The following is a 26,992-nucleotide window of genomic DNA, read 5'->3' as shown; positions in this document are numbered from 1 at the left end:
GCCCGACATAAGTGTTAAAGGCTATTTTCTTCCCAGAGGCCAACTGTTGGAGAAATGGTTCTAAAAATAAGGGGGCCACAAAATTACAGAAATGGAGAATAGATTGGCAGTTGCCAGAGGTGGGATTGGGGGAATGAGTGTGGCTATAAAAGGGCAACCTGAGGAGTCCTTGTGATGATGGAAGTGTCCTGTGTCTTGACTGTGTCGACGTCAATATCCTGGTGTGATACTGTAAAAGGTACTGCAAGATGTTACAATTGGGGAAAACTGGGCAAAGGGGACATCGAATCTCTATTACTTCTTATAATTGTATATGAATCTAAAATTACCTCAAAATTTTTTTTAAATTAATTTTAAAAATATCAGCCAACTAGTTCAAAATCTCATCTAGTTTAATAATCAATATTTGAAATATATGCTTTAAGATACAAAGAATTATTTGAGAGAGAAAAAAGCCAAGTAATGTAAAGAAGATAGACTCCTCTAGATATTATTTTTACTGTAAGTTCCGTTTCCACGGCAGAATAGAAATGGATGTAATTGAGAACCCACAGGTGGAACAGCCCATAGACCAAATAATTTGCCTCCAATGTATGCAGGTTTTTCCATTCTACAACTTGTTCACTCATTATGCGTGCAGTCCTATCTGGGCTCATGGAATAAAACACAATACAACACAGTACAAAGATCTGATGCAAAGTTTCAGTTAACACTCCATTTTTATGATTTTACTCTAATAGTCATGGGGAAAATATGAAATGATTCTAAGATGAATCACTGTTTGAAAATTCTTTTTTTTTTTTTGATGGCTTATTCTACTTATCAGATTCTCAATTATTCAGAGGCTCACTACATGGTCTATGGGCTATTCTGCCACCATGGGTTCTCAATTCCTTCCATTCTCTATTCATAGCCTCTGAATACTCCCACTAGACGGGAGGGAACAGCAGGCAGAGGAAAGAAGGATGAAGTTCAAATACCACTTTTGCTACCTGTTTGTGGCCATATTAAAAAGTTAGGTGGTGGAAGGAGGTTATGTAAAGGTTATATAAAGACAAGACAGAAAGATTTTATATGCCTCAGATAGCTGAATGTTATAGAGCTTTACATTTTTAATCAGTAAAAGAACGCTGAGAACTGCTCTGGTGACCCCAGAACATGTGGTCACTTCGCATTTCTTCATAGTTCCTATAATGCTACTGAACAAACAGGACGTGCACCGGCTCCTGGGGCCGGCATCTGTGCTATTTATGAGAAGACGTCTTCCAGCAGAGGCCTTCCAAAGCTGGAGGCGGAAGCACCAGGTTTCAGAATTGCTGCTCTGTTGTCTGAGGAGACCAGCGGCAGACGGGCCCCTGAGGAAGTCAACAGCCTAATATGGACCAAATTGTTCAAAGTCAGACAGACCTTCAGTCAGGGGCAGCCCCTGCTATAGGCTGAAAAATATTTTCACTGAAAAATAACAGTTGATGTTTCTAAATTTTAGTTCTATAATACAAATCAATTCTTTTTTTTTAACATTTTTTATTTTATTTTATTTTTTTTTAACAGGCAGTAAGTCTTTTTTTTTTTAATTTATTTATTTATGGCTGTGTTGGGTCTTCGTTTCTGTGCGAGGGCTTTCTCTAGTTGTGGCAAGTGGGGGCCACTCCTCATCGCGGTGCGCGGGCCTCTCACTATTGTGGCCTCTCTTCCTGCGGAGCACAGGCTCCAGACGCGTAGGCTCAGTAGTTGTGGCTCACGGGCCCAGCTGCTCCGCGGCATGTGGGATCCTCCCAGACCAGGGCTCGAACCCGTGTCCCCTGCATTGGCAGGCAGATTCTTAACCATTGTGCCACCAGGGAAGCCCACAAATCAATTCTTGAAAAGTCCTTATCAACTCCTTTGGTTTGTCGCAGAGTGAAGATTTCAGCATTCAAGGAACACTGAAAATACTTGTACTAAAAGCAGGGTAGCAAACTCAAAGGCCTACAGGGGCCATGTGAGTAACAGACAAGAGAGAAGCACCTTGGTGGTAAGATTAGGAGGAGCAGGGCATAGTGGGGACCATGATAAACCACAGAACATATTTCACTCCCAACTGATGGGGCAGCCACTACTCAGTACCAGCCAGGTGCTTGCACGTGCATACGTGCACACACACACACACACACACACACACACACACACAGAGGTCACTGGAATTTGGCTTGTGGATCACCAATCTGAAATCCCTGTTTCAAAGGCTATTAACCTGGCCAGAGTGCCCTGAAATCACAAGAAGCTCAGATAGAGAGTAACAGCAAAAAGATAAACCACCTCAAGCAAGTATTTCTGCAACCAATCCAACATACCCAAGAGATAGAGCACCTCCTGATTACAGCCTTTTCTTGGCGATTCTTTCTACCTTTTGGAAATGCTTCTTGGATGATTTGAGAGAGCTGAGGTCTCTCTCAAAGCTAAGTGCCCCGTGGAGATAATGCAACCAGCTTGGCTGGTCATGCGCCTGCCCTAGGGGTGAATGCCAATTAGCTGTTTGTGTTCCTGGCACTTCTTCCTGGATTGAGGAGTTCACATTCATCCTCAAAAATCACACAATTCAGGCAGCTCCAGAACAGAAAACAGAGCAGCAAGTGTGTGCCTGGGAAAGGAGGAGCTTCGGGGGAAAGGCAAGCAGGGCCACAGGGTGGAGAAGGGAAGCTGCCCAGAGCGTTCCAGCTATTTAACTGCACTCTCCACACAGTCATTCTGTTTGACTGGTAAAATCATTAGGAAAACACCTTTCAAAGCAGGCTTAAGACAAGAGAGTTTTATTTGACCCTCATGAAAATAGCCTGGGCGGCACATCCCTCAGTCCATGACGAGCTTTACTGCGGCCTCCACTTTGGAAAACCCTGATTGCAGCCAAGAGCTCAAGGCCCATCTCCAAAACTTCCGAGGAGGCCCTCCCAAGGAAAGCTCTCCCCTGCATCCCCTGCATGACACAGCTGGGTGGACTCGGGAGGAAGTTGGAAACGGCTCCTCTGCCTGAAAGTCTGCAGGAAGAAACAGGGCCCCTTCTTCGGCTGTGCTGAGAAGTTAAAGGCATAACTTTAAAGGAATAACAGGGTCACAGTAAAAGAAGAGCATGGCTCCACCCCAAAGAATGCAGCTGCCTCGAAGTCCAAGTTAATAAAGTTAAGTGGACTCCTCTGGAGTTAAGTTCTTTGAAATAGGGTATTTGAAACTGTGGCTGAAAGTTGGCGGAGTGGGAGACATTCTTCCAGTATGTTTGCCATTTCCGTACACGATATCTCGATTACTGAGGTTACATACTATCGCTGGTTTCACAAAAATACGACGCCTCTGGAATGGAAGTGAACAGTATCAAATTAATGTCAGGGATTAACTGAATATGCTTGTTCAACTTCCTCAGGTTAATGCCTCTCTATGTTTATCACTTTATAATGTTGTTCCCTCATATGAACAGGAAGTTATTCTTTCAATGTCCAATTTTTAAATTTTTATCTGATCCAAAAGGTTTATGGATCTAAAAAATAAAAAATGTAATAGGTTTCTCTTCCCATGTTCCTAACATGTTTTTTTTTTTTCCCCCCCAAATAAGTTTGATAATTATTTATTTATTTATTTATTATTTTTGGCTGTGTTGGGTCTTCGGTTCGTGCGAGGGCTTTCTCCAGTTGCGGCAAGCGGGGGCCACTCTTCATCGCGGTGCGGGGACCGCTCTTCATCGCGGTGCGCAGGCCTCTCACCATCGCGGCCCCTCCCGTCGCGGGGCACAGGCTCCAGACGCGCAGGCTCAGCAATTGTGGCTCACGGGCCCAGCCGCTCCGCGGCATGTGGGATCCTCCCAGACCAGGGCTCGAACCCGTGTCCCCTGCATTAGCAGGCAGATTCTCAACCACTGCGCCACCAGGGAAGCCCCCTAACATGTTTTATAGGCTCCATCTACAGAAGAAACAGGTGCTCTCATTGTGCCATGTAACTAGCTAAGTAAGCCCGACTCATCCCCGCCTCGGTCAGCGTCTAGAGCACATGTACTGAGTGCTGAACAAATGTCTATTTTTAATGGTGAAGATAATTCATGGAACTGCCTTCTGCATCTCTCTCCATTCAATATAAGAGAACATACATCCTTTTAGACTTTGTTGATGTTGTCCATTTTAGTTAATAAAAAGTCTAACTTTAAGTTTTGCTTATGTTCTCCATCCAACAAACATTTACGAGGCACTCCGTGTGCGCCAAGCACATTAGAACATAACACCCGGCACCATTGATAACAATAAAACCAGGCTACGTGGATGTAAAACCCAACTGAGCCAGGAGTAGTGAAATGAACGAGACAGTTCAAGATTTTTTTCAACTTAAGGAATTCCATTAAAACGGATCTAATTTCCAACCCCCTGAAATATCTGATTTCCCCCTTTTCCGCCTACTTAATTCTCAAAAACACAAATAGCAACGATAAACTCCCTTCCACGTTACATTTTATCTTCAGGATTTTTGCTCTGCCTCCACATTACCTCCTCCATTCCCCTCTGTGTTCAAAGATATTTATAATGTAGATGGACTGAAACTCTTCCACTTTAAGTACCCTCCCTCCTCACTCACTGACTCTGAAGGGTAGATGACATACAATAGCGGAAAAAAGAGTTGTATTAATGGAGTAGGGTCCAATAAATAAGGGCCTTGGGAAAAAAAGCAGGTTTAATGCAACATGTTAGATTTAATGCAGTAAGAACAACAAATATACTGCAGGTTCTTGAAAAGAAAGGCATCAGACCAAAAGCGGTGTTTAAAGAAAACCTAACTAAAAGGTTATGGCAACCATACACGTGTAAGATAATAAGGATATGGACCTTTGAAAGTGGCAGTGAGGACAGAGAACAAAGGAATAAATGCCAGGGTTTCGTGAAGTCTGGATTTTGGTAAAAAACAAAAACAAGAAGGGGGAAAATGTTATGTTTAGGTTTTCCACTTGGAAATAAGGAAAAATGATGGAATAATTTGGGAAGAAAGTTGACAAGATGAGGATATCCAGTTTATGATCCAGCACCAGCTTCCTGCTCATCAAGAAGAACAATGAATTGCTTATTTGATTGGAAGTGAATTAGTTACGTTCAAGCTTATAGAGTGACATCCAAGTGAAGTTGTTTTCCAGACAGTAGGGGTTTGGAAACTGGATGTGGTAGAGACTTATTTTGGTGGCTCCAATGAACCACACCTCTTGATAGTCATACCTTGTGTAGCCCCTCCCATATTGACTCTAGTCTCGGGCCATGTTGCCTGAATTTAGTCAATGGGACATTAGCAAACATGACGTGAACAGTGCTTACAGATTGGAGTTCTGGTCTTGCGATCCAGCCTCTATGTAAAGAAGCCCAAGCTAGTCTCATGGAGAGACCGCGTGGAGAAAGGAACAAATCACTGGGGTTTCAGTTACCCTGCCAAGGCACCAGACACGTAAGTAAAGCCATTTTAGGTATTCCTGTTCCAGCACCATTTGACTGCAGCTGCATGAGAAATCTCAAACTATGCTAGCAGAAGAACCATCCAGCTGAACTACAGTCAATACACAGAATCATGAGAAATAATAAAATGGTAATTTTAGGCCATTAAATTTTGAGATGTTTGTTACACAGCAATAGATATCTCAAACACTGGAGGGCAGACGAGATATAAGTCTATAAAAGGGAGCTTTAGGAACAGTAAACAGCAGTCACAGCTAACACTCATTAAGGGCTTACTATCTGACATATTAATACAACATTATTAACACGGTAGCTATTATTAGCTAGCATCTCTGCTTGGCAGATGAGGAAACTGGTATTTAAAGAAATGAAGAAACTTCACCCAAGATCACACAACTAGAAAGGCACAGCTGAGACCTAAACCCAGGTCTACCTGTTGCCTGCACAATGTGAAAGACAAGAATGACCTTAACAGAGGAGTGAGAATAAAGGGGAGAGGGGGCCGGGGGTTGGACCAGGGCAGAAAGAACAACGACTTGATTACAGTTTTGCATTTTTCTCTAATTTCAAGAATAGCTGTTCAACACAGTCTAGTTAGGGAGTGAATCAAATCTAGCCCCTATTTAGAAAGCCAGCTGCTGTTGTCGTTCTCCCTCTGCACTTAACTCTGATAACAGCAGGTGTCCCCTACAGCCACGTGTACAGTCACTGGTTGACCCCATACGTCTTTTGCTTTAAGATCACCACTGGCCATCTCCAGGGACACGCCTGACACGAAGTGCCCTCTTTTCTGGGCTCACACTCTTTTCCTTTGGCCATGCCTATTTCTGATGATATTATCAGCCCTTCCCCAAAACTGATTGTCAAAACCCTCCAGCAGAATTTGAGTCAAAAATCCTTAGCGCTTGGCCCTTGGAAATCATCTAGTGGAGACTTTTCAGTTCAAGATAAGGAAGCAGAGTCCCAGGTTGGTGGATTGCTTTGCCCAAGATCACCTAAGGACCCAGGGTCAAAAGTCAGCGGTCCTAACCCTCCTCTCTCTGCTGGCTGCAGAGCCAAACTGCCCTGAGAAGCATGTCACTCTATTGTTTTCTCATCTGCCATTCTTCAAGGATAGCTGGTTGAAATAACGCTGAAATTGTGCCTTGTTCCAAGCAATGAGTTGTGTGATGATGGAGAGGGTAGGGGGAATACCGGCGAATGGAGAAAAATACCAAGAAGTAAGGGAATTTATCTCCCCAAAGAAAATCTTCTTATACTATGTCTTCTTATTCCTCATAATAAAAAGACAAAGAGTTAATTGCTATAGTTTATAAAGTTAAAAAAAAAAGTCACGAAGTACACAAATAGCAAAGCAAACAGCATCTGGCTCTAGTACTCACACTTCGATCCCAAAAAAGGAGCCTAAAATCATAATTATTGAATGTATTTCCTTTCTCTGTGCCATGGAAAGTCATCATTTGGTTTTCTTTTGCTCCTTTCTCCTTCCCAGAGCTGGAATACCTCTCTGAAGAGAATGCCGAGAGCCCACACAACTAATTACTCAGGAGTTTTGAATATGAAAGTCTGTTTCAGCCTAAATCTTCTCTTGCATATTCCTGGGTGTGTGTTTGTTTTTCTTCTCTTTCTTTCTTTCCCTCTTCACTTTCTACCTCCCTTGCCCTGTCTGCTTCCCTGATTTAATTTATCCTTTCTGCTTCCTCCAAAAGATATATGCGGTTACTGAGAAGAGAAAAAAAAATCAGACATCTATAAAGGCATTCACCATTATCTCAACATTATTTTTAGAGGAATAGGAAAGGCTTTAGGCACAGAAAGTGATTCTTCTTGAGATGCTCTGAATTGAAACCTCTTATCTCAGGCATGGAAGGGAGTCGCCCTCCCAAGTAAACTGTTCCAAGACCAGACACAAAATATAGCTCACTTTGTTCAACTCATACCTTTTACTGTAATTATCTTCCCCCCCCCCCGCAAGAATTTCTAAAGTATTCTACTTTCTATCTCTATGGGAATGGTGATTTTCACATGAAGAAAAGATTATTCAGAATCTAGGCATATTCTCCCAGCTGGACAATACAAGGGATCAAACTCCTGATTGGCATTTTTTCAGATTCATGGAAAGAACTTTTAAACCAGGAAGGTGCTTTGCAGATCACCTGTCCCAACACTGATGTTTTTAAAAATAGGAAACAGTCGCTTTGACCAAAAGATGTTTTCCTTACCCCACCCAGACCTCTCCCCCTTGCAACACTCAAATCCTAAGGGCTGCTGGTCATCACGGGCCATTGCAACACCACTGGGAGCTTAACACACTGGGGTCCAGCCAATTCTTCCAAACAGCCATTTTCCACTGGAATCAGGCCTCTTCCCTCTTAGCATATGCAGCTGTTTTCTGGCTTCCTGCAACGGCATCTACAATATAAATTTCCCACCACCATACTAAAGTCTTTCATCCTTCAAGGTCCATACCCTCTCTTCCTCCTTGTCAGTGCTACCCACTGACTGTCACTGTCACTCACTGAAGACCTTGGAATTAGGCACCCCGCATCCCTTGCCATCATCTAGAGAGATGGCACTGTTCATGCAGAAGACCCACCAACAATCGAGCCTCCGAGATCCTTGGCTTATCGAGTCTAGCAACCTGTATTCACCACTCTCATGGCCACGCCATCATTCGAGAGCGGCTTCATCTCAAACTCCGACATGGGATAACCTCATTTCCTTCGGCTGGTTCTTCAGTCGCTTTGACTTAAATGGTGGAGTCTGGTTCAGTTATCTACCCGTCCGTAGCCTCTTGGGCTTCCCTCCTTATCACTCTGAACTCTGCGGAGCATAATTCAGTTCTCCTGCTTTTTCTTTCTCGCACTTCTGCAAGCTAAGCTCCAATTTTTGGATCAATATAGCCATCTGGCTTCTCCACTCCTGCACTTGCGCTGTTGAACCTACACAGAGGAAACGTCCCCAGAAGTGACACAACCAGCCAGACTGGTGTTATTATGAATGTGGGTCTCCAGCCTCAAGGGAGCCATCAGCGAGCGACCGCGGGCACATCCCGGTCTCCGTCCTCTCCCACTCCCCACGGCAGCCCAGCCGTAAGACTTAGAGCTGGCTCGACAGGCCCAGCCCACAGCCACACCTCCCTCCCGGAGATAACAGTGCCTCCTGCTTCAAAGAAAAACTGAAGATCGCAGACCTAAGGTCCCTCAATGTTCCCATACCTAAAACATATTCACTCACACTGCGCTGGCCAAGCTAAGCTCATCATTTAGTGGAACACATTTGTCTTTTCTTTCTCTCTCTCTTTTTTTTTAAACAGCAACTAAGCCACCAAAGAGGGTTTGTCATTTTGTGCCATTTTGCTACAAAATCGGCACGCTGAAATCTCTGTGTATCTGGTGGTGTTGTCTGGCATGGCCTTTTAGCTTCACAGTGGGGAGGGACCTTGCCCCTGAGGACATAAAGATAAACAAAGAGGCCCAGTCAAGGAGACCCAACAGTCCAGGGTGCAGGTAAGGGAGACGGGCAGTACATGGAAAAACTCCCCTGCTCTTGGCCCAGCACCTCATCAAAGTCCCTCACATCCCCTGCTCTCTCCCAGTAGTGCCAGTGATGTAGTCTGAGAAGTAGAAAGGCATCTGATCTCCCCCTTCCCTTACTTCTATGTCATCTGGGACCTCTCATGAGGCTCAGACAACTGACAACAGAAGTGCCTCTAGTTATGCTGATACCCCTGCTTCTCATCAATGCTAGTTTGAGGATGATGTAAGACAGAAGCAACAGACGTTTCCAATCACAGACTAGAATATGACTTTAAAAAAAAATGAACACCTCTTCTACCCAATCAGACTGCAGCCTCAACTGCCCTCTGCTGTCTGGTCCTCAGAAACAGGCATCTGAGGCCCAGTTCACGTCTGTGATGAGGGACGAGCAGGGGAGCCTTTGGGGCAGATGGCAGCTGACAGAGACCAGGGACAGCAGTAATGCTACCTGTGACCACAGGCGACAGCCTCAAACATCTCCACATGTAAGTATTACTCTGATCTTGTTGGGAATCCTTTTTTGTTTGTTGATTTTAATAATATCTTTTCTTCTGGAATAGGATCATTATTCTTGTTTTCAGAAATCCTAAGGAAGCAAAACTAACGCACATATGTTGGGGGAAGGAAAAGAGAACCAGAAGACAAAAGCTAATGAAAAACAGTACAGAGGTTCCTCAGAAAATTAAACTACCATATGATCCAACAATTCCACTTGTGGGTATTTATACAAAGAAAAAAAATCACTAACTCAAAAAGAAAATCTGCACCCATGTTCACTGCAGCATTGTTTACAATAGCCAAGACATGGAAACCACTTGTGTCCATCATTGATGGATGAATGGATAAAGAAAATGTGAAATACACACACACACACGAATATTATTCAGCCATAAAAAAGAAGGAAATCCTGCCATTTGTGACAACATGGATGGATCTTAAGGGCATTATGCTAAGTGAAATAAGTCAGACAAAGATGTATGCTGTATGATACCATTTATATGTGGAATCTTAAAAAAAAACCTCTTAGATACAGAGAACAGATTGATTAATCAACTGCTGAGGCAGGGGGCTGGGAAGGTGGACAAAATGGGTAAAGGAGGTCTAAACGCACAAACTTCAAATTATAAGATAATTAAGTCCTGGGGATGTAATGTATAGCACGGTGACCATAGTTAACAATACTGTGCTGTATCATTAAAAGTTGCTAGAAGGGTAGATCTTAAAAGTTCTCATCATAAGAAAAAAAAAATCTGTATCTATGTGAGATGATAGATGTTAACTAAACTTACTGTGGTGATCAATTTATAATATATACATATATCAAATCATTATGTTGTATAACTAAAACTAGTACAATGCTGTATGTCAATTATATCTCAATTTAGAAGAGGAAAAGGGAGGAGAGGAAGGAGAGGAGGGAGAGGAGGGAGAGGAGAAAGAAGCTAGCCTCCATGTTCCCTGGCAAGCACCAGTCATGGAAGGTGGAGCCTCCTTGGGGTCTCAGTGGGGACCAAAGCAAAATGATCTCAGCATGAATAGGAGGCCAGCCTCATGCCTCTCTCAGGAACCCTCCGCCCCATGTCCTCGGGATATCGCTGTGAATAAGGGGGTCCTATCCAAGCCAGGGTTGAACACTTAGGCCAGTCTAGGATTTATGCCAACAAGGGCCCTGCGATGGTTAATGTCATGTGTCAACTTGGCTGGGCCATGGTGCCCAGATATTTGGTCAAACATTATTCTGGATGCTTCTGTGAGGGGTGTTTTTGGATGAGGTTTATATTTGAAGTGGTGGACTTTGAATAAAGTGGACTGTCCCCCATAATGTGGGTGGCCTCATCCAATCACCTGAAGGCCTAGTAGAACAAAAGACTGACCTTCCCTGAGCAAGAAGGAATTCTGCCAGCAGACGGCCTTCTGAACTTGAACCACAACACTGGCTCTCCTCTGCATCTCCAGCCTAACAGGTTTCCAGCTTCCATAATCACATGCATCAATTTCTTAAAATAAATCCCTCCTTCCCCCTCCCCCCTCCCTCTCCTACTCTCTCTATCTCATCTGTATCTCCTAAGGTTCTGTTTCTCTGGAGAACCCTGACTGACTCAGTCCTCTTACAAGTTGAATTGCTAGGTCGTCAGGGGATGAGCAGCTGTTTAGCTGTTGCCCAAGGCAGCATCCTCAGCAGCAGGGCTAGCCTCTGTGATGAGACTCCAAAGTCAGGCTGACCTTCCGTGAGCACTGCTGCTCGGACGTCAAACCCCGCCCACAGGGTCAGTCCAAGCTGCACCCGCGCTGGTCTCCTCCCTTCCCAGAGTCTCCTTGCTTCCATTAAACTTACTCCATCCCTCTGTGATCTGATCCAGTCCCTTCATGTCTCTTCCAGCCCACTGTTGCACCAGTATAGGACTTTCCCAAAGAACACGGTTATGATGCACCTTAAAAAAGTAAACTATATTGTGCAGAATACGTTTAGGTTTAGATTTTTGGTATGCTTTGACTTAGAATGTACAGTGAATTAGAAATAATTAGTACTAATTAAGCACCATTTCCCAAAGCAAAGTAAAGCAGTTTTACTGATAACGACCAAGGCCATGCATCTGAGTGGGGCTTAAGAGGAAATAAGCCAAAGAATGGATGAAGGAGTGAGAAGTGGGTTCCTTCTAGCGGGCAGGCGTAGGCCTGGGCACTGCTCACCAACAATCAGTCAACTAGGGTGCTGCGTCCATCTGTGTGACCGATGGCCAAAGACCCCACCCATAGCTCCACCCTTCCAAGACAGAAACCTCTTGGTTACCATCTCATCTCTCTCTGTCCCTTCATATTCACACACCCCAGAGAATAGTATCCACCATCTGTCTCCGCTCCCTCACTCCCATTCATCCTTCTCAGAAGTCTTTATATAAATAATATGTGGATATGTAATTGTTAAAATTTTCCAAATACATAGATAGAAAAGTAAAGATTCCCCTTCATTTCTTCTCTCTCAATCCTAGCCCCCTCTCCAAAGTTATAAGCACGAGTTAGCAGTTTGATATACATCCTTTCAACTCTTAGCCTACCTATTTACTCCATAAGTATATAGTTCTTTTGTGTGTGTGCATTTTTATAAATGGGGTAATTTTTGTGTGTTATTCCAATAATTTCCTTTTTGTTTCCAAAGACAAAATGATCTTTTTAATTCAGTTTCAGAAGAAGCTGTCACATGAATTTGGTTTAGAAAACATGACAATAAGAGGCTTGGTTTTTCTGTAAATGCAAGAAAAAGAAATAACCGTTAATAGGTTCAATGATAATTTTCTGGATCTTCCTCTTGCATCAAAAGCTATATATCTTCTCCCCAAAGCACCTGCTCCAAGAGCCAACTCACTCTCTTTATCTGCCTCTAGCCAGGACAGGCTAATTCCCCTCCACCACCCCTCTCTTCTTTCAGTCACACTGTGTTGGTGCTAAAGACCCTGGGCTCTGACCAATGAACAGAATCGTCCTTTAAGCCAGCAACCCACAGGCAGTGGGACCCAAAGCCCCACTCCCAGTCCCCATGGCAGAGGCCACAGAGCTGGCATTGTTTCCACTGTCTCAGGAAGAAGGAGCCAAAAGCTGACCCTCAGCACAAAGCAAGGCCTAATATGAAGGAAGACTCAGCGCTCCCAGGTCCAGAGTAGGCTGCAAGCTACAGTCAGGAAAAGGGAGTTATTGCAGTCATTCCACCTTTAGAAATAAATAAGGGGAAAACTGGACCCTTTTCCACTACTATGGTTCTACAAGGTCCTCTACTGCTGAGCTCCAAGGGGATCTGCAAGCACAAAAGGGTCTAAACAAATCCGGAGAACTTTGCCCTGGCGGAAGATACGAGTGACAAGCAGGAAGACAGGTCAATGTAATAATCTGCAGGAAGATGCTGCTGGGAACTCCGGCTCTTCACAGGGCTGCCAGCCCTGCAGAGGACAACACAGCAAGAACCCAGACAAGCACTCCAGACTGGTATAGCTGGGGAACTGTCAGGCCCTTTCTTGATCCCACATCAGGAGTCGGACCCCATTCCAGGTGTGACACATGAGAAGGAAGATGAGTGCAAATTGGGCTGTGTGGATCAGTGCTGGCCCCAAACACAGGGACTTCACAAGTTCCAAATGAGACTCAAAGCTCCCAGGGATCAAAAGTGCCGACAAGCAAAAAGAGAGACCCCTGCACCCAAGGCAATACCAGTGCCGTGGTGGCAAATGGACATCACCATGGGAAGAGACCAGCTACAGATAGCGATACGGGGAGACAAAGGGTGCTCTGAACCACCGTTGTTATTCCAGAACCTCTCCATCTCTTCTTTGGCTGTGGTTTCCAAAGGAACAGCATTTCTGATACAGAGCTGAGGACCAAGGTGGGCACAGAGGCAATGACGGCCAATATGTCTCAACAAGAGCACAGCCATCTTGGGTTCTGGCCTGGACAGAAGTCCAATAATTTCCTTTTTTCTCTCAACAAAATGGAGACCCTTCTATTCTAATGCATGTACCTTACTTATGATATGCCAGGCAATGGTGTAAGAGATCTGCATTTCTCAACTGGACTACCACAGTAAATCTCCTAACTCTCCTCCCTACTCCCAGCCTTATACCCTTCGATCCATCCCACACACCTGCCCGAGTGACTTTACAAAAGCCCAAATCTGATATTCTTATTCTTATGATTAAACTCTTTCACTGACTCCCCACTGCCTTGAGGATAAAGACCAAATTGTTAGCACGGCTTACAAAGCCCATCACAATCCAGGCCCTTCCATATATCAGGACAAAACTGTAATTCGAAAAGATACGTGCACCCCTGTGTTCATAGCAGCACTATTTACAATAGCCAAGACATGGAAACAACCTAAATGTCCATCAACAGATGAATGGATAAAGAAGATGTGGTATACATATAAAATGGAATACTACTCAGCCATAAAAAAAATGAAATAATGCCATTTGCAGCTGCATGAATGGACCCAGAGATCATCATACTAAGCAAAGTCAGAAAGACAAATACCATATGATATCATTCATATGTGGAATCTAAAATATGACACAAATGAACTTATCTGTGAAACAGAAACAGACTCACAGACATAAATATCAGACTTGTGGTTGTCAAGGGGGAGGGGGAGCGAGGGAAGGTTGGACTGAGAGTCTGGGACTAGCAGATGCAAACTCTTACATAGAGAGTGGATAAACAGCAAGGATATACAGCACAGGGAATGATACCCAATATTTTGTAATAACCTATAAGGGAAAAGAATCCAAAAAGAAATAGCTATATGTGTATGTACAACTGAATCATTTGCTGTACACCAGAAGCTAACACAACTTTGTAACTCAACTATACTTCAATTTAAAAAAAAAAAAAAAAAAGAATCCGGGCCCTTCCTACGTGACTGGCTTTACCTCTTACTATAACCCTACACTCTAGTCATGCCAAAATGTTTGCAGTTCCCAAAGCATACCAAACCTGGAGCTGCTTCCTTGGCCTTCATGCCCTTATGTGCCTTCCAAGAAAAATTAGTTGAGTTGCAAAACATATATAAATAACCAAATGAATTCTGCTGCTGTATGGGAATGTTAGCCATCCTGCTGTTAAAAGTGGTATAGAGGGTCTAGCAAAAACTGTTAACTCTGTTTAGAATAAGGACCTAAAGCATCACTTTTTGGTGGCAATTAGATAACAGAGTCAGCTGCCGGGCAAACATCTAGCTGCCTCCCAACACCCAGGCCAGCAGTCCCTCCTGTTTGAAGCCTTTTCTGACTTCCCTGTAGAATCACCGTCCTCCTTAATATGACTTCACTCTTCCCCTAGGACACAACACAAGCAAAGCAGCCATAACATTTCAGTGTCCTTACTGACTTACATCTCTTTCTTGTCCTACCAGACAATATACACCTTAAGGGGCAGAGGCCTACATTTTTTTAATTGAATTAAAATATTTTTAATTCAATTTTAATTGACTTAAAATATTGTGTTAGTTTCAGGTGGTAGGTGCCTACATTATCTGACTTTAAATCCCCAGCACCCAATGCTATATATGACAATATAGTAGAAATTCTGTGGTTAAAATGGCAAATCAAAAAGTATATTATTTTTATTGAGGTACAACTTAATATTTAAGATGAGTTACAAAGATATTGACAATATACCAAGACCAAAACCAAACAAACAAAAACTTTAAAAATGGCTTTTAAATAAGGCAAATAGAAAATAAGTTAAAAATTGGTGAAGCCAGGACTGAGATTACTATACTTGCTAGAAGCACACCACATATTCGGCTTTCTAGAAGCCAGTAGCCATAACAAGTTTCCCAGAGTCCATAAGGTTAGAACAAACTGGCCACCAAGGAGAAGCATAACTAGTCCTGACATGGTTACCACAGAGAAATTTCTCTCAGGAGTCCTCAGAGGGGACACTATGCAATGAGATAAACAGCAGCTTTACATATTTCTTAGAATTAACACAGACACCAGTTTCAGAGAGATGTGACTCTTGAAAATCGTTTACCATAAACTACAGTCTCACACCAACACATTCAAATTGGTTCTCTCGCTGATGGTCAGGTTAATTAGAAGATATACCTTAGTTATTAGTGGTAGTATCCTTAACATATTTTGGACCATGGACAACTTTTTGAGAACCTGATAAAATGCTACGTATCTTCTCCTCAGAAACAATACCCTGACATAATATGTTGCATCTATTTTCAGGAGATTATGGAAACCTGAAGCTTGTCCATGGACCACCCATGTTAAAATCCACAACCCAGAGGAAAGATGTACTATAGATCCTTGAGTCAGGCCTCCATAAATACTATTTCCCACAGCAGGACCTTAAAAAAGTGCTGCTCTCTGGCCTGTGGGCTGAACTGTAAAGAACCATGTGCTTTAACTGTCAGCCATGGTGAGCATCAGGCTCCTTCTAGAAAATCAGAGGTGCCTACAAGGAACACCCAATCACTTCTGGAGGTGATACCACGGGCAAGGCCAGAAGTCTCCAGAATTCTACAACACAAAGGCTCCACAGTCCTACATCATTAAGCACGGCCAAAAATAATTTAAGTCTGGAAAATATTCAACATAGGTATAACCAAATAGATATTCCAACCGGTTTTTTTTCCCCCTAATCTCATTAAAACACTCAAAGACTATCTACTTTTTGAGTAATGTAACTTCCTGCAATGCCTTCCAAGAAAAATTAGTTGAGCTGCAAAACATACGTGTAAATCACTAAATGAATTCTCCTGCTGTATGGGGATGTGAGCTACACTGCCGTTAAAAGTTGGGTGGAAGGTCTAGCAAAAATTATAACCTTGAATTAGAATAAGAATCTAAAGCTTCATTTTTGGGTGGTAATTAGAAAACAGAGTCAGCTGCCTATTAAGAATACTTTTAGATTATGATAATAAATTCATATCACCAATTTATCTTTAATTTTTTACCTTTTAGAGGGAGAGCATACTTCCAGCTCATTAAAAGTGATACAGTCCTTAGCCTGGCCTTAGAAACCCAAACATGAAAAACTCTAGACTCTCTCCCAAAGAAAATGTATTTCTTTTGTAGGTTATTATGAGAAGTTTGGTCTGATACTCCACTGAAATGAACATATCAAGCCTATGTATGTTACTACTCTCCCATTATATATTACCCTATTTACTACTTTCTGTGTTATTTTCTTTTCTCAGTATTCTCAAGCCTCTTGGAATTTTTTTTTTCAAGGAACTACCTCAAGCTTACTACCTATATAGAGTTTCCGGAAAATAGCTTTATCCCACTTTTTGATATATAAGACAACCACTCATCTGCTGGTAACTTTCCTATTCTCTATCATTCTCATAGACTTTTAACAGTGCCCACATCTGTAAGCAATGTGTGTACCAGGGGACTGGACTGTTTCGAGATCATGTTTTTCTGAGGAGAGGAATAACAAGATCGGAGCTGCTCTCTGGAAAGATTACTCTGCCGAAGAACAATATCCAGTTGATTAGATGTGTTATGGGCTGAATTATCTCCCACCCCCCGCTGCCCCAAACTCATATGTTGAAGCCCTAGGCCCCAGTACCTCAGAAAATGACTATTTGGAGATAGGGCCTCTGAAGAGGTGATTAAATTAAAATGAGCCCGTTAGGGTGGCCCCTAACCAAATGTGAACCAAGAAGAGGAGGTTTGTATGTGTGCAAAGAGAGATGACCACGTGAAAGGGCAGCAAGAAGGCAGCTGTCTGTGAGCCAAGAAGCCTCAGAAAGACCAAACCTGCAGACACTTTAATCTTGGACTTCTAGGCTTCAGAACTACGGGAAAATTAATTTCTGTTGTTTGAGCCCCTCAGTCCACGGTATTTTGTTATGGCAGCCCTAGCAAACTTACACAGATGGGACAGGCTAGAAGCCATTGGCAACAGTCAGGGACAGAACTAGAGCAGCTGTGGCAACAATGCAGAGGCCAGCGTGAGTGTTAAAGACACTGCAGAACCGAAATGCACAGGGCCTGAGAAAGGGATGTGAGGATTGAGGAAAATGAAGAGTAGAAATTTACTCCAAGAGATGGGCGTGCTTGGCAAGAAATTTTTTAAAATATATTTTATATTTTAAAATACAGGGGAGTCAAAAAAGGGAGGCAAGTGATTCCAAGGAAAGAAGAGCTTCATTTTTCATTTTAGACACATTTCTAGATGTGTCTGGCTAAGCACTTTCTTCGTATCTTTTTGTCTTATCTTGGTCTTTATTTCCTCACATACTAGACATCCAAACAATTATTGGTTGACTGAAAATCTCACTTGGTGAAGAAGATTAAAATAAAATAGGTCCAAGTACATCTGCATTTTTTCTTTTGGTTGCTTTTTAAATCTTACACCACATGTCCTTAAAGAGTGAGCCTATCTTGAATTTCCTTGAAAGGGCCTAACTGTAACTTTTAAACATCCTTTAGTTATTCTCTTTGCATTTTCTGCATGCTTTAGCTTATTCTGCATTTTAATCTTCCAGACCCCATCTTTGAGGTTCATTCCATTCTTATACAGTATTTATCCTTAATTACGTCCTACTCTTTCTATTTTACTTTTTAAATTAAATATGCCATTTCAAAATCTTTGAGTGCTTCAGAAAACAACCCCTAAATATTAAAGAGCTGTTTCATAATAAATCATGACAGAAATACTTTCTAAACAAAAAAGAATGCAATAAAGCAAGGGGTGGGAGAAAAGATGACAGAGGCTAACTTCGCTAGACAGGGTAAAGGCTCTGGGAAGAGTTTAAATAATTTTTTTAAATCACTAATTCTGTTCAAATTTCTGCTACACCATCCATCTGGAATTCTGGCCATGAACTGTATTCTAAACACTAAGAAGTATGGAAGGCACAATTAATTACTTCTTGTCACAAACAAAGAGAACATGTTTTGAAAAGCCAACAGCAAAAACCCTACCCTTATCTGTAAAATGAAAATACTTGTTTCAGAAGATTGTAATAAGATTAAACATATTGTTCATAAAGCTGACATAGAGCATGTTCTCAAGAATTTCATTCATTCATTGAAAAAACACTCAGTAAATAATAAGGTCCAAGGAATACAGAGGTGAAGGTCAAACAACTGGTCCTTCCTCTATGAAGGTACAGGGACTTTCCCTAGTCATTATGGTAATCTCCCTAGGTGTCTGGCTAAGGCTGGACAGACCCCATCAACCCCTCATGCTTTAATACCCTCCCTCCAAAACAGTCTGTGTCTCACTTTCCCCACCTGGTCACAGCTGAAGGTGTGCTGTAATTCATTATTTTTTAATCTAATACTTGTTGTATATGCCTTCTTCATATACTACTGTGCTCTACTAAACCAGTTAGCAAGATTGGCTTCCCAATTTTACTTGCACTATATTCCCATTACTAAACTGTTGCATTTAGAGTAATGTATAAATATGAGTATGTAAGAAGAACTTCTAAAACTAAGAAACACACTCAAAATAGAATATTTCTCTTTTCACATAATTGTTTTGACAAATGCTTTGCCTCAAAGAAGATAAGGAGATAAGATTAATCAATCTTACATTTAAAGATTAAATTTGACTCAGAGAGAGGCTCTCCAAATTTCTGATTCTAGTAAGATAAAAAGTAACAAAAGAGGACCAACCATGCAAAATCCAAGATTATACCATCCCAGAATCAGAATTTCCAAGATGAAAGGACCTTCTTCTCGAGTCCCCATCCAATTCAAGTAGTCATCCAACCAGTGAATAATGACACCTGCCCCTACATAAACACACACACACACTTGTCAAATAAGCCAAAGGTAGAAATAGCTAAGAAGGGAAAGGTCAAATGACACGAGAGAATACAAAAATTTTAAAAAAATAAAAAGATGGGAAAAGAAACATAATTAATAGAAAAAATGAAAATATATAAAGAAGACATATAGCAGGTGTTAAATTAAAATATATATGTTATTAGGCAGTAAATAATTTCATTTCTAATTCAAAACAAACACTGTTCATCAAGTGTTATATTTCAAAAAGTAATTTTTTAAAAGGAGGTATTATTTGACTCTGTTACTCTTCCATTTCCTATTTATGTTATGACCAGCTGTAAACCTATGAATTGTTTTCTCTTTATAAAATGATTCAGCTCAGAAAGCAGTAGAATGAGACTGGTCATTCAGCAATCTCTCCCACCCACCCTTGCAGACATCACATCACAAAGAATATGACTCACTTTGTCACACAGTTTCTATCCTTTTAAGAGTTTTATGATTGTTGTGATGAATACTGGCTCATAAATCTGAATGAATATTAGGATGAAACTATTTGTGTCATTTCCTCACAGCCAAAGCAGATACTAACAATAGTACCAGACAGTTCTTAATCCTACTTTATAAAATGATTCACAGGTTTTAGACTTGAGAGAGAGAGATTTAAGGATTAAAGTATGTGATTCAAGTGTGAATTCTCAGATCTGTATTTTTTAATTAGCGGGTTATTACTAGTTCTGGAATTGGCTAGAAGTGTTATGTTATTCAATAGCTGAAAAGAAAATCTTCCACAATAAAAATGAATCCTAACAAATGATTGTGTTTTACCTTTATTGCTTCCTTCGAATAATGTGAAAGGTGTCGCTGCAGAAGGAACTAGAGTGATGCTACATTCAACTTATCCATTTTACGCGCCTCGTGCTGAAGTGTGTATGCTTATTTATTTAAAGTTCTAGCTCACTCAACAATACAGACTGAACTTCTTCAGTGGGCCTCAGCCTGGTCATTCACTGAGCAGTGGAGTCAAGGGGATCCTGGGGTGAGTAAATGCAGTCTCAGACCTCAGAGTAGAAAAGAGTAAAGGACTGCTAGGTAATGTCATTTGAATTTTTAAAAATCCTTGCCGACTAGAAATTTCCAGTAAAACTGAGGGACGTGAAGTTAAAACATATCAAGTTATTAGAGAGAATTTTTAGATAGCATGCAGGAGAGGAAAGACAGGTACAGGGCGGTAGGAAAGAAATGGGGCCTGACGCACGCCTAGGACTGGGGTAAGGTGAGAGGATTAACGGCCAATTAAAGGCTAAGCGAAGAAGAAGGATGTGAGAAGACGATCAGAAAGGAAGTGAGAAGACGTGGCTCATCTGCTGGGTACGTGTTGAACTTAACACACACTCTCCACAGAGAGGACACAGCTCAGTCCCAGTGCAGCAGACAAACACATCCACAACTACAACAAAAATCATGAAGTCCGCAGGAGAATACGTACCAAGTACTACGGGAAATGCAGAGATGGAAACAATTAATTTTCCCTGCGAAGGCAGGGGAAAGTTTCACAAAGGAGAAGACCACTGAGCTGACTCATAAAAGATCTTCCCAGAGAAAGGTGGGAGTGGGAGGAGGGTGTGAGAGAAGGATTGATAAGAAAAAGAAGGATTTCCCAAAAACAAGGCTCACAAGTGGAAAAGCCCATCACTGTAATAGTGATGAGTCTGTCAGGTGAGAGACTACAGTGAAAGCACAGGGCACTGGCAGCGCCGGGGGGTGTGGATGGCAGAGAGTGGGAAACAAGACTGAGCAGGTGGGTCATATTTGAGAGGGAAAGTCGGGGAGACGATGGTTGTAGGTAAATAAAGGACAGGGGAACGGAGACAAGGCAAAGAAAAGTCATTGAGGTAGGGAAGACTCCAAGGCATCTAGCTTTGGAGACGAGAAGGATAATTTCACTACAAACAAATTCTGTAGGAAGGGTGCTAGTTGGAGAAAACAGTGTGATGGTCTGTTTTACGTGGGTTGAGTTGAGGCTGTGGCAGTGCATCTGTCCGTCGGGCAGTGAGAAACACGGTACTAACACAGAGATGGGAAATCAGAGACAAAGACTATAATTGATCTGCTGAAGGACCATGAGTACACAGAAAGACGGGTAGAGCGCCAAAACAGAGCCTTGGGGAATATTACAGCAAAAGACTGAAAGAAGGAGAAACCAGAGGAAAAGACAGTCGGATGGATGAGAGGAAACCAGGTTGATGTGGTGTAACAGAAGCCAAGGAATTCTCGGGAAGACAGAGGCAGACAATGGTGTCTAGTGTCAGAAGTAGGGTGACAAATTGGCTAAGTCCATGTGATTGAACTGGAAGACTGCTGGGGCCCAGAATGATTTAAGTAGAATACCAGGTGCAGAATCCAGAGTTAAAAAGAGAAAAGGAGATGAAGTAGAAGAGCGTACAGGATTCTAGGGTATTGGCCACAAAAGAAAGAATGAACAAACAGTGCACAGCATACCTGAGGAATTTTATATCACACAGTACATGGTAAAAAATCTTAGGTGCTTTTTAAAGAAAACAGGATTCATAATGAGAGCTTTAAACTAATTATCCTGAGAAATGATTCATCTTTTTATAGATTACCCTTAAAAATGCTAATAGCCAGCTTTTAAGATTCCAAAATATTTTCCAAATATACTTTTGTTACATATAATCATCTTCATTAAAAGACTGACCAAGTGTCTAAACATATGTGTTAACTGCACCAAGAGAACTATAAACCTCGACCGTGCTTTATACAGCATGTGGTCCAGGAGGAGTTATTCCACGGGATGGTCCACACAGAATGTTCTCATCAGCAGCTGACATTTAGTGAGAATTCCCAGAGTGAAAGGTACAAACCTTTTATGATGTTTATTTATATGGAGAAGTCATGGTTCCTACCTTAAGATGCCAGCATTTTCTCAAAGTGTGTTAAATCATGAACAGAGAATAATCCACTCACAGAATCTAGCCAGATCATTACTACACTATACAAACTTCCTTTAAAAAACAAACAAAAACAACAACAACAAAAAACTTTTCCCACCCCAGAATATCTTAAAAATCTGTGAAATAAAAGGTCTGAAGCCTCCCTTTGAATTTCGCAAGTTCATGTTTTTAACGAGGAGGGGCTGCATGGAATATGTGCCGTGGCACAGGGCACGGGAGTCACACAGACTGGGATCCCATCCTTGCTCCACATGGGGGTGGACGGGTCCCTCAGTCTCTCCAAGGCTCAGTGTCCTCCGGAGCCTGGAAGCCGAGAAGTGGGGCAAGCAGGCAGTCACCTCCTGGGAGAAGCCCTCCTAGGAGAGGCCCAAGGGTTGATCCAGCGCTTCTAACTACCTTCATTTTTTCCAAAATAAGAGCATCTGGAATAAATTTGATGCTAAAATGCACACAAGCAGCATACTTTGCCCTTACTATACTCCACCACATGTTGTACGTGCTGCTTGGGATAAAATGTTCTCTTCTGAATGTTTTCACGTGGTTCACTACTTTAGAGCGTACACTTAACGCTACCCATTCCCATGGGCATTTGGAAGGGGCCTGTAAAAACATCCAGGACGCCGCAGGGAAGGTGGTGGGGGTGCGGCGCGCACGCGGGGGGAAGCACAGGCTCCGTCCTTGTTTTTATCTTGCTTTTTAGCAAGACTCTCGTGTCAAACACAGGTTATTCCAGGATTATAAGAAAAGTGCAGGAAAGTTGCCTTTTCAAAGGCAACTTGTGAAAGCAATTCAAGAGAGAACCCAGGTGAGAAGCACAGGTGATCTTCAGCAACACTGAGAAGCTGGAAACACGGGCGTCCAGGCGTCTGATCCCTTCCTTTCTGCCGCCGTCCGCCCCGCGCCCTGTGTCCTCTCCAGAACCTGAGCTACGGCCCCCGCCCCTCAGCAGCGCCCCACATTCATGCCACAGCCTTCACAGCTCCCCGCCCCCCAGCTCCAGATCTCCTGGTCAGGTTTTGGGGAAGAAACTGCACGTGCAATTTAATCCACGCTAAACGGTAAAATCCGAACGCTGCTGAACTCTTCCTTCCAGAGGGACCCTCCTCCCTCGGTATCCGTGGGGGGCCGGTTCCAGGACCCCACGCAGGTACCAACAACCGTGGAGCCTCAAGTCCCTCGAGGAACGTGGCATAGCACTGCTGACCCTCATCTCAGCAGATGGGGAGCCCTCGGGTACGGGGAGCAGACTGTATTTGCATTTTAGCAACGTCCGGAAAGAAAGTGTTGACGCCAAAGGAATAAATCTCCAATGACAGATTCTAGGGTCCATTGGGCAAAGCAGTTTGAGGAATGGGGCCTTGGGTTTTCCAACGTTTCAAATAGGTCTAGATATCTGGGCCTTAATTCGGAGGGAAGTTGTAGCAACGGTTAACTGATTTCTCCATGTTTCCTGATCAGTTTTGCTCGTTCAGGGGAATGGAGGGGATGTAATTCAGAGGATATTGTTATGTCATTTTTCTTCTTATATAGTTCCCATCAGTCTCCTCCTGGTTTGGTCAACTATCAGTATGCCTTCGACATGCCAGAAAAAAACACTGTACTTAAACTTACGTCCAGGTTGGGCTATACAAAAGTGGCCTAAATGTATCATTTTTAGGTTTATATTCTTGTCAGGCTATCACCTGGTACAAGGGGATTTTAAAAAATCAGTGCTCTCCACAGATCTGGATGAATATTCCACTCTTCACTTTTAAACAGCTTGTCTTTAGCTAGTTATCAAGTTGGTAGGGTTTCTCAACCTTAGCACTTTTAACATTTAGGGTCAGAACACTTTTTGCTGAGGGATTAGGGCGGTATCCTGTGCCCTGTAGCATCATCCCTGGCCTCTACTTACTAAATGCCGATAGCACCCTTCCAGGCATGACCACCAAAAATGTCTCCAGGCATTGCTAGATGTTACCTGGAGGTGGAAGGGGGTAGGCAGTATCAATCCTATTTGAGTACCACTGAGTTAAAATGAGATTACAAAAATGACAGCCCAGCCCAGAATTGGGAATAAAAAGTTAACAGCTGTTTTTACAAGCGTGGTAATGCAGTATGCAATTCAGAATTACCCTCACTCGCTAGCCCCTATACAGTTTTGTTCTAAAGGAAATAGGGTATCGAGAGTGTCAAAGAAAAAAACTGTAACTAATAAAATGTCTGGAAAAAAAAAAAAGAGAGCACTAGGGGAAGCCTCAATATGAACCCAATCTAGGGGAGAGTTCTTCTGTCTTCTAGTCAAAGAACATGCTCCTTTTTGTGCTACTAGAAAAGAGCAAAACTAATTGGGACATATGTGCACCTTGCCCTAACCAGCTGGGCTAGCCTGGCAGACAACTGCAGAACAAACTCCAAACACAAAGCTAATTTTGTGAAATCCATTTAAGTTACCAAAATAGAGAAAGAGCGCTACCGATAGATTGGACTACAGGCATCTTTTCAGATTCACTGGATAGTACGTGAGAAAAGTTTTTAATTATGGCAGGCCTGAAAACAATTACAGACCCGCATCTTTTGCTTGTTGCTATTTTGGAACCAATAAAGACTCAAGTCTTATGAAAGCACATTTCCCATTCCCGAATGTGTCAATGCAGGCTTGGCTGCAGAGCTCTCTCCTCTTCCTACTCCCGCATTCCAAAGTGAAGGACACACCATTAGCATCGTAAGGAAAAGACAGACTCCTGCGGGTCTTTTCTCAGGCAAAAGGAGGATCAGGTTTTCCACCTGAAACCCATAAAGGAAGGAATAGCAGAACAAACAGCTTTCAAAAGAGATGTTTTACCTACACTTAACAGGATGACAGTTAAAATATATCTGATCTCTTTCTCTCACTTCTAATTCATCAGTATTTTTATCAGCCCATTTTACACCTTTTTCTCCATCTTTTCTCTAGACCAGTGGGTTCTCAAAGTGTGCCCTGGTCAGCATCACCTGGGAACTTGTTAGAAATGCAAATGAGGCCCCACTAAGCAATCAGACCTAAGCAATCTGAAACTCTGGGAGATGGTTCAGCCATGTGTTATAACAAAGCTTCCAGGTGATTCTAATGCACCCCTAAAGTTTGAGAACTAATGACTTAGGCCAATCTTCTTTCTATAAGCACAGATAGATTTTATTATTATTATTATTATTTTTTACAGAAAACAAAACTGCATACTAGTCAACTGAGTCCTCTGTGCACTTTATATAAATCCTCATTTGATCCTCAAGCCTGATGCAAGGTTGATTATCCCCACTTTCGGGATGAGGAAACGGGCTCAAGGGATAAGGGTCGCTCAAGGTCCCATAGCTAATAACTGCAAGTGGAAGATTAAAGTTTTTGCAGTTCTTTTCACTACTGCAACAAAGGTCTATCGCACTTTATTAATACAGTCCATACTTTCTGCTCTGTCAGTTTTCCGAAATTCGGGGAAAAAAATAGAAATGGATGGGTGAGAGCAGTGTGCCAACTGCCTTGGATCCTGCCGAACTGGAATTTAAGGGCACGGCTCTCGAAAGGTATCTTTCCAGTAAGGAACGTTTAATTCGGCTGCGGTCCCTCCTGGCTTTGTCCCGGGGACTGCGCGCATCCCACAGACAAGGGGTCGGAACTTCAGGCTGGGGGCGCCGGCGGCACCTCCGTGAGCCACCCACCTCTACTCGGCCGCCGGGCATCCCCGACGCGACAGGTTGTCTGCGCCCAGAGTCGCCGGCAAGGCCCGGGCGCCCTGCAGCTCCGGGCCCAGGGGACTGGTTTACCAGTGGAAACCGGCACACTCCAAAGCCTGGGCGAGCGTCTACCCGCCACCGCAGCTCGGGGCAGGAGGGGTCGAGTGGTGAACCCGAAACCGCCGAGGGCCGCGCGGGGAGAGACCACAAGCCCCACTGGGGTCAGAGTGAAGAGAAGGAGCGCGGAGGCTGGAAGGCAGGGGCGGAGGGGAGAACGGCAGGGGATGGAGACGGCGCGGGGGAGGAAGAGCCCGCCAGCACTCACTGTGAGGGTCGCTCTTCTCGCGGACCCCATCCACTCGGCCGTCGGGGTGGATGCGCAGGAAGAAGCCCCCGTTTTTGCAGTACAGCCGCTTGGGGTCCTTGAAGTGGCCGGGCGGGAAGGCGCCGCTGCCGCCGTCCTCCGGCAGGGCGGGCAGCGTGGTGATGCTCCCGGCTGCCATGGCCCCGCCAGCGCCCTGCCGGGGTCCCCGAGCCCCTGGAGCCGCGCGGGGAGTCGCCGCGCCCCGGCCCCGGCCTCGGACGCGCTCCGGGGCGCGGCCACGGCCCCGGCCCCGGCCCCCCAGCCTCCCTCCCCGCGGCACGCGGCCGCGCCCGCGGGCCCCCAGCCTCAAGCTGTTCGCCGCTTCCCTCTCCGCCGGCCCTAGAGCGCGGGGAGCCGAGCGGCCCGGGAGCTGGGGGTGAGGGCTGGGTGTCTCCGCGGCCGCCGCTCTCGGGAGGGCCGCCTCCCGAAGCTGCAGCGCCAGGGTTCCTTTTGCAACCGCGGGCACAGCGTCCGCTGGTCTGGCAGCAGCCGGGCCGCGGCGTCACATCTTCTACGTCTCCACCCGCGAACGCCCACCAACCCCGCAGGCCCCCGGCCCTCCTCCCTTCCTGCGCGCCGCCCCCTACTCGCTCGGCGTTTTCTGGGACCGGTCTCTGGGTCGGGCGCTCTGGCCGCAGCACGCAAGCGCGCGACCTCCGTGCTCGGGGGGAGCCCGAACGCAGGCGGGGGGCGGGGGAGGTGCGGGGATGCGGCGGGAGGCCACGGC

General features: G+C 43.8%; 1 protein-coding gene and 1 pseudogene across 2 annotated transcripts in view; both read right to left on the bottom strand.

The window, feature by feature from the left end:
• Nucleotides 1-26,750, bottom strand: part of LOC103015722 (fibroblast growth factor 2) — a 60,883-nt gene extending 34,133 nt beyond the window's left edge. The window contains exon 1 of one of the 2 annotated variants that reach the window (XM_028164002.2): nucleotides 26,227-26,750. In XM_028164002.2, coding sequence (XP_028019803.1) covers nucleotides 26,227-26,404 — 178 coding nt within the window. In that variant the 5' untranslated portion in view covers nucleotides 26,405-26,750. The remainder of the gene's footprint in view (nucleotides 1-26,226) is intronic. The other variant, XM_057546792.1, reaches the window with a different exon arrangement.
• Nucleotides 12,905-13,412, bottom strand: LOC103014896 (succinate dehydrogenase cytochrome b560 subunit, mitochondrial-like; annotated as a pseudogene).
• Nucleotides 26,751-26,992: the final 242 nt, after the last annotated feature.

This window comes from Balaenoptera acutorostrata, chromosome 5, assembly GCF_949987535.1.
Source record: "Balaenoptera acutorostrata chromosome 5, mBalAcu1.1, whole genome shotgun sequence".
NCBI lineage: Eukaryota > Metazoa > Chordata > Mammalia > Artiodactyla > Balaenopteridae > Balaenoptera > Balaenoptera acutorostrata.
This window is presented reverse-complemented; position numbering and strand designations above follow the sequence as displayed.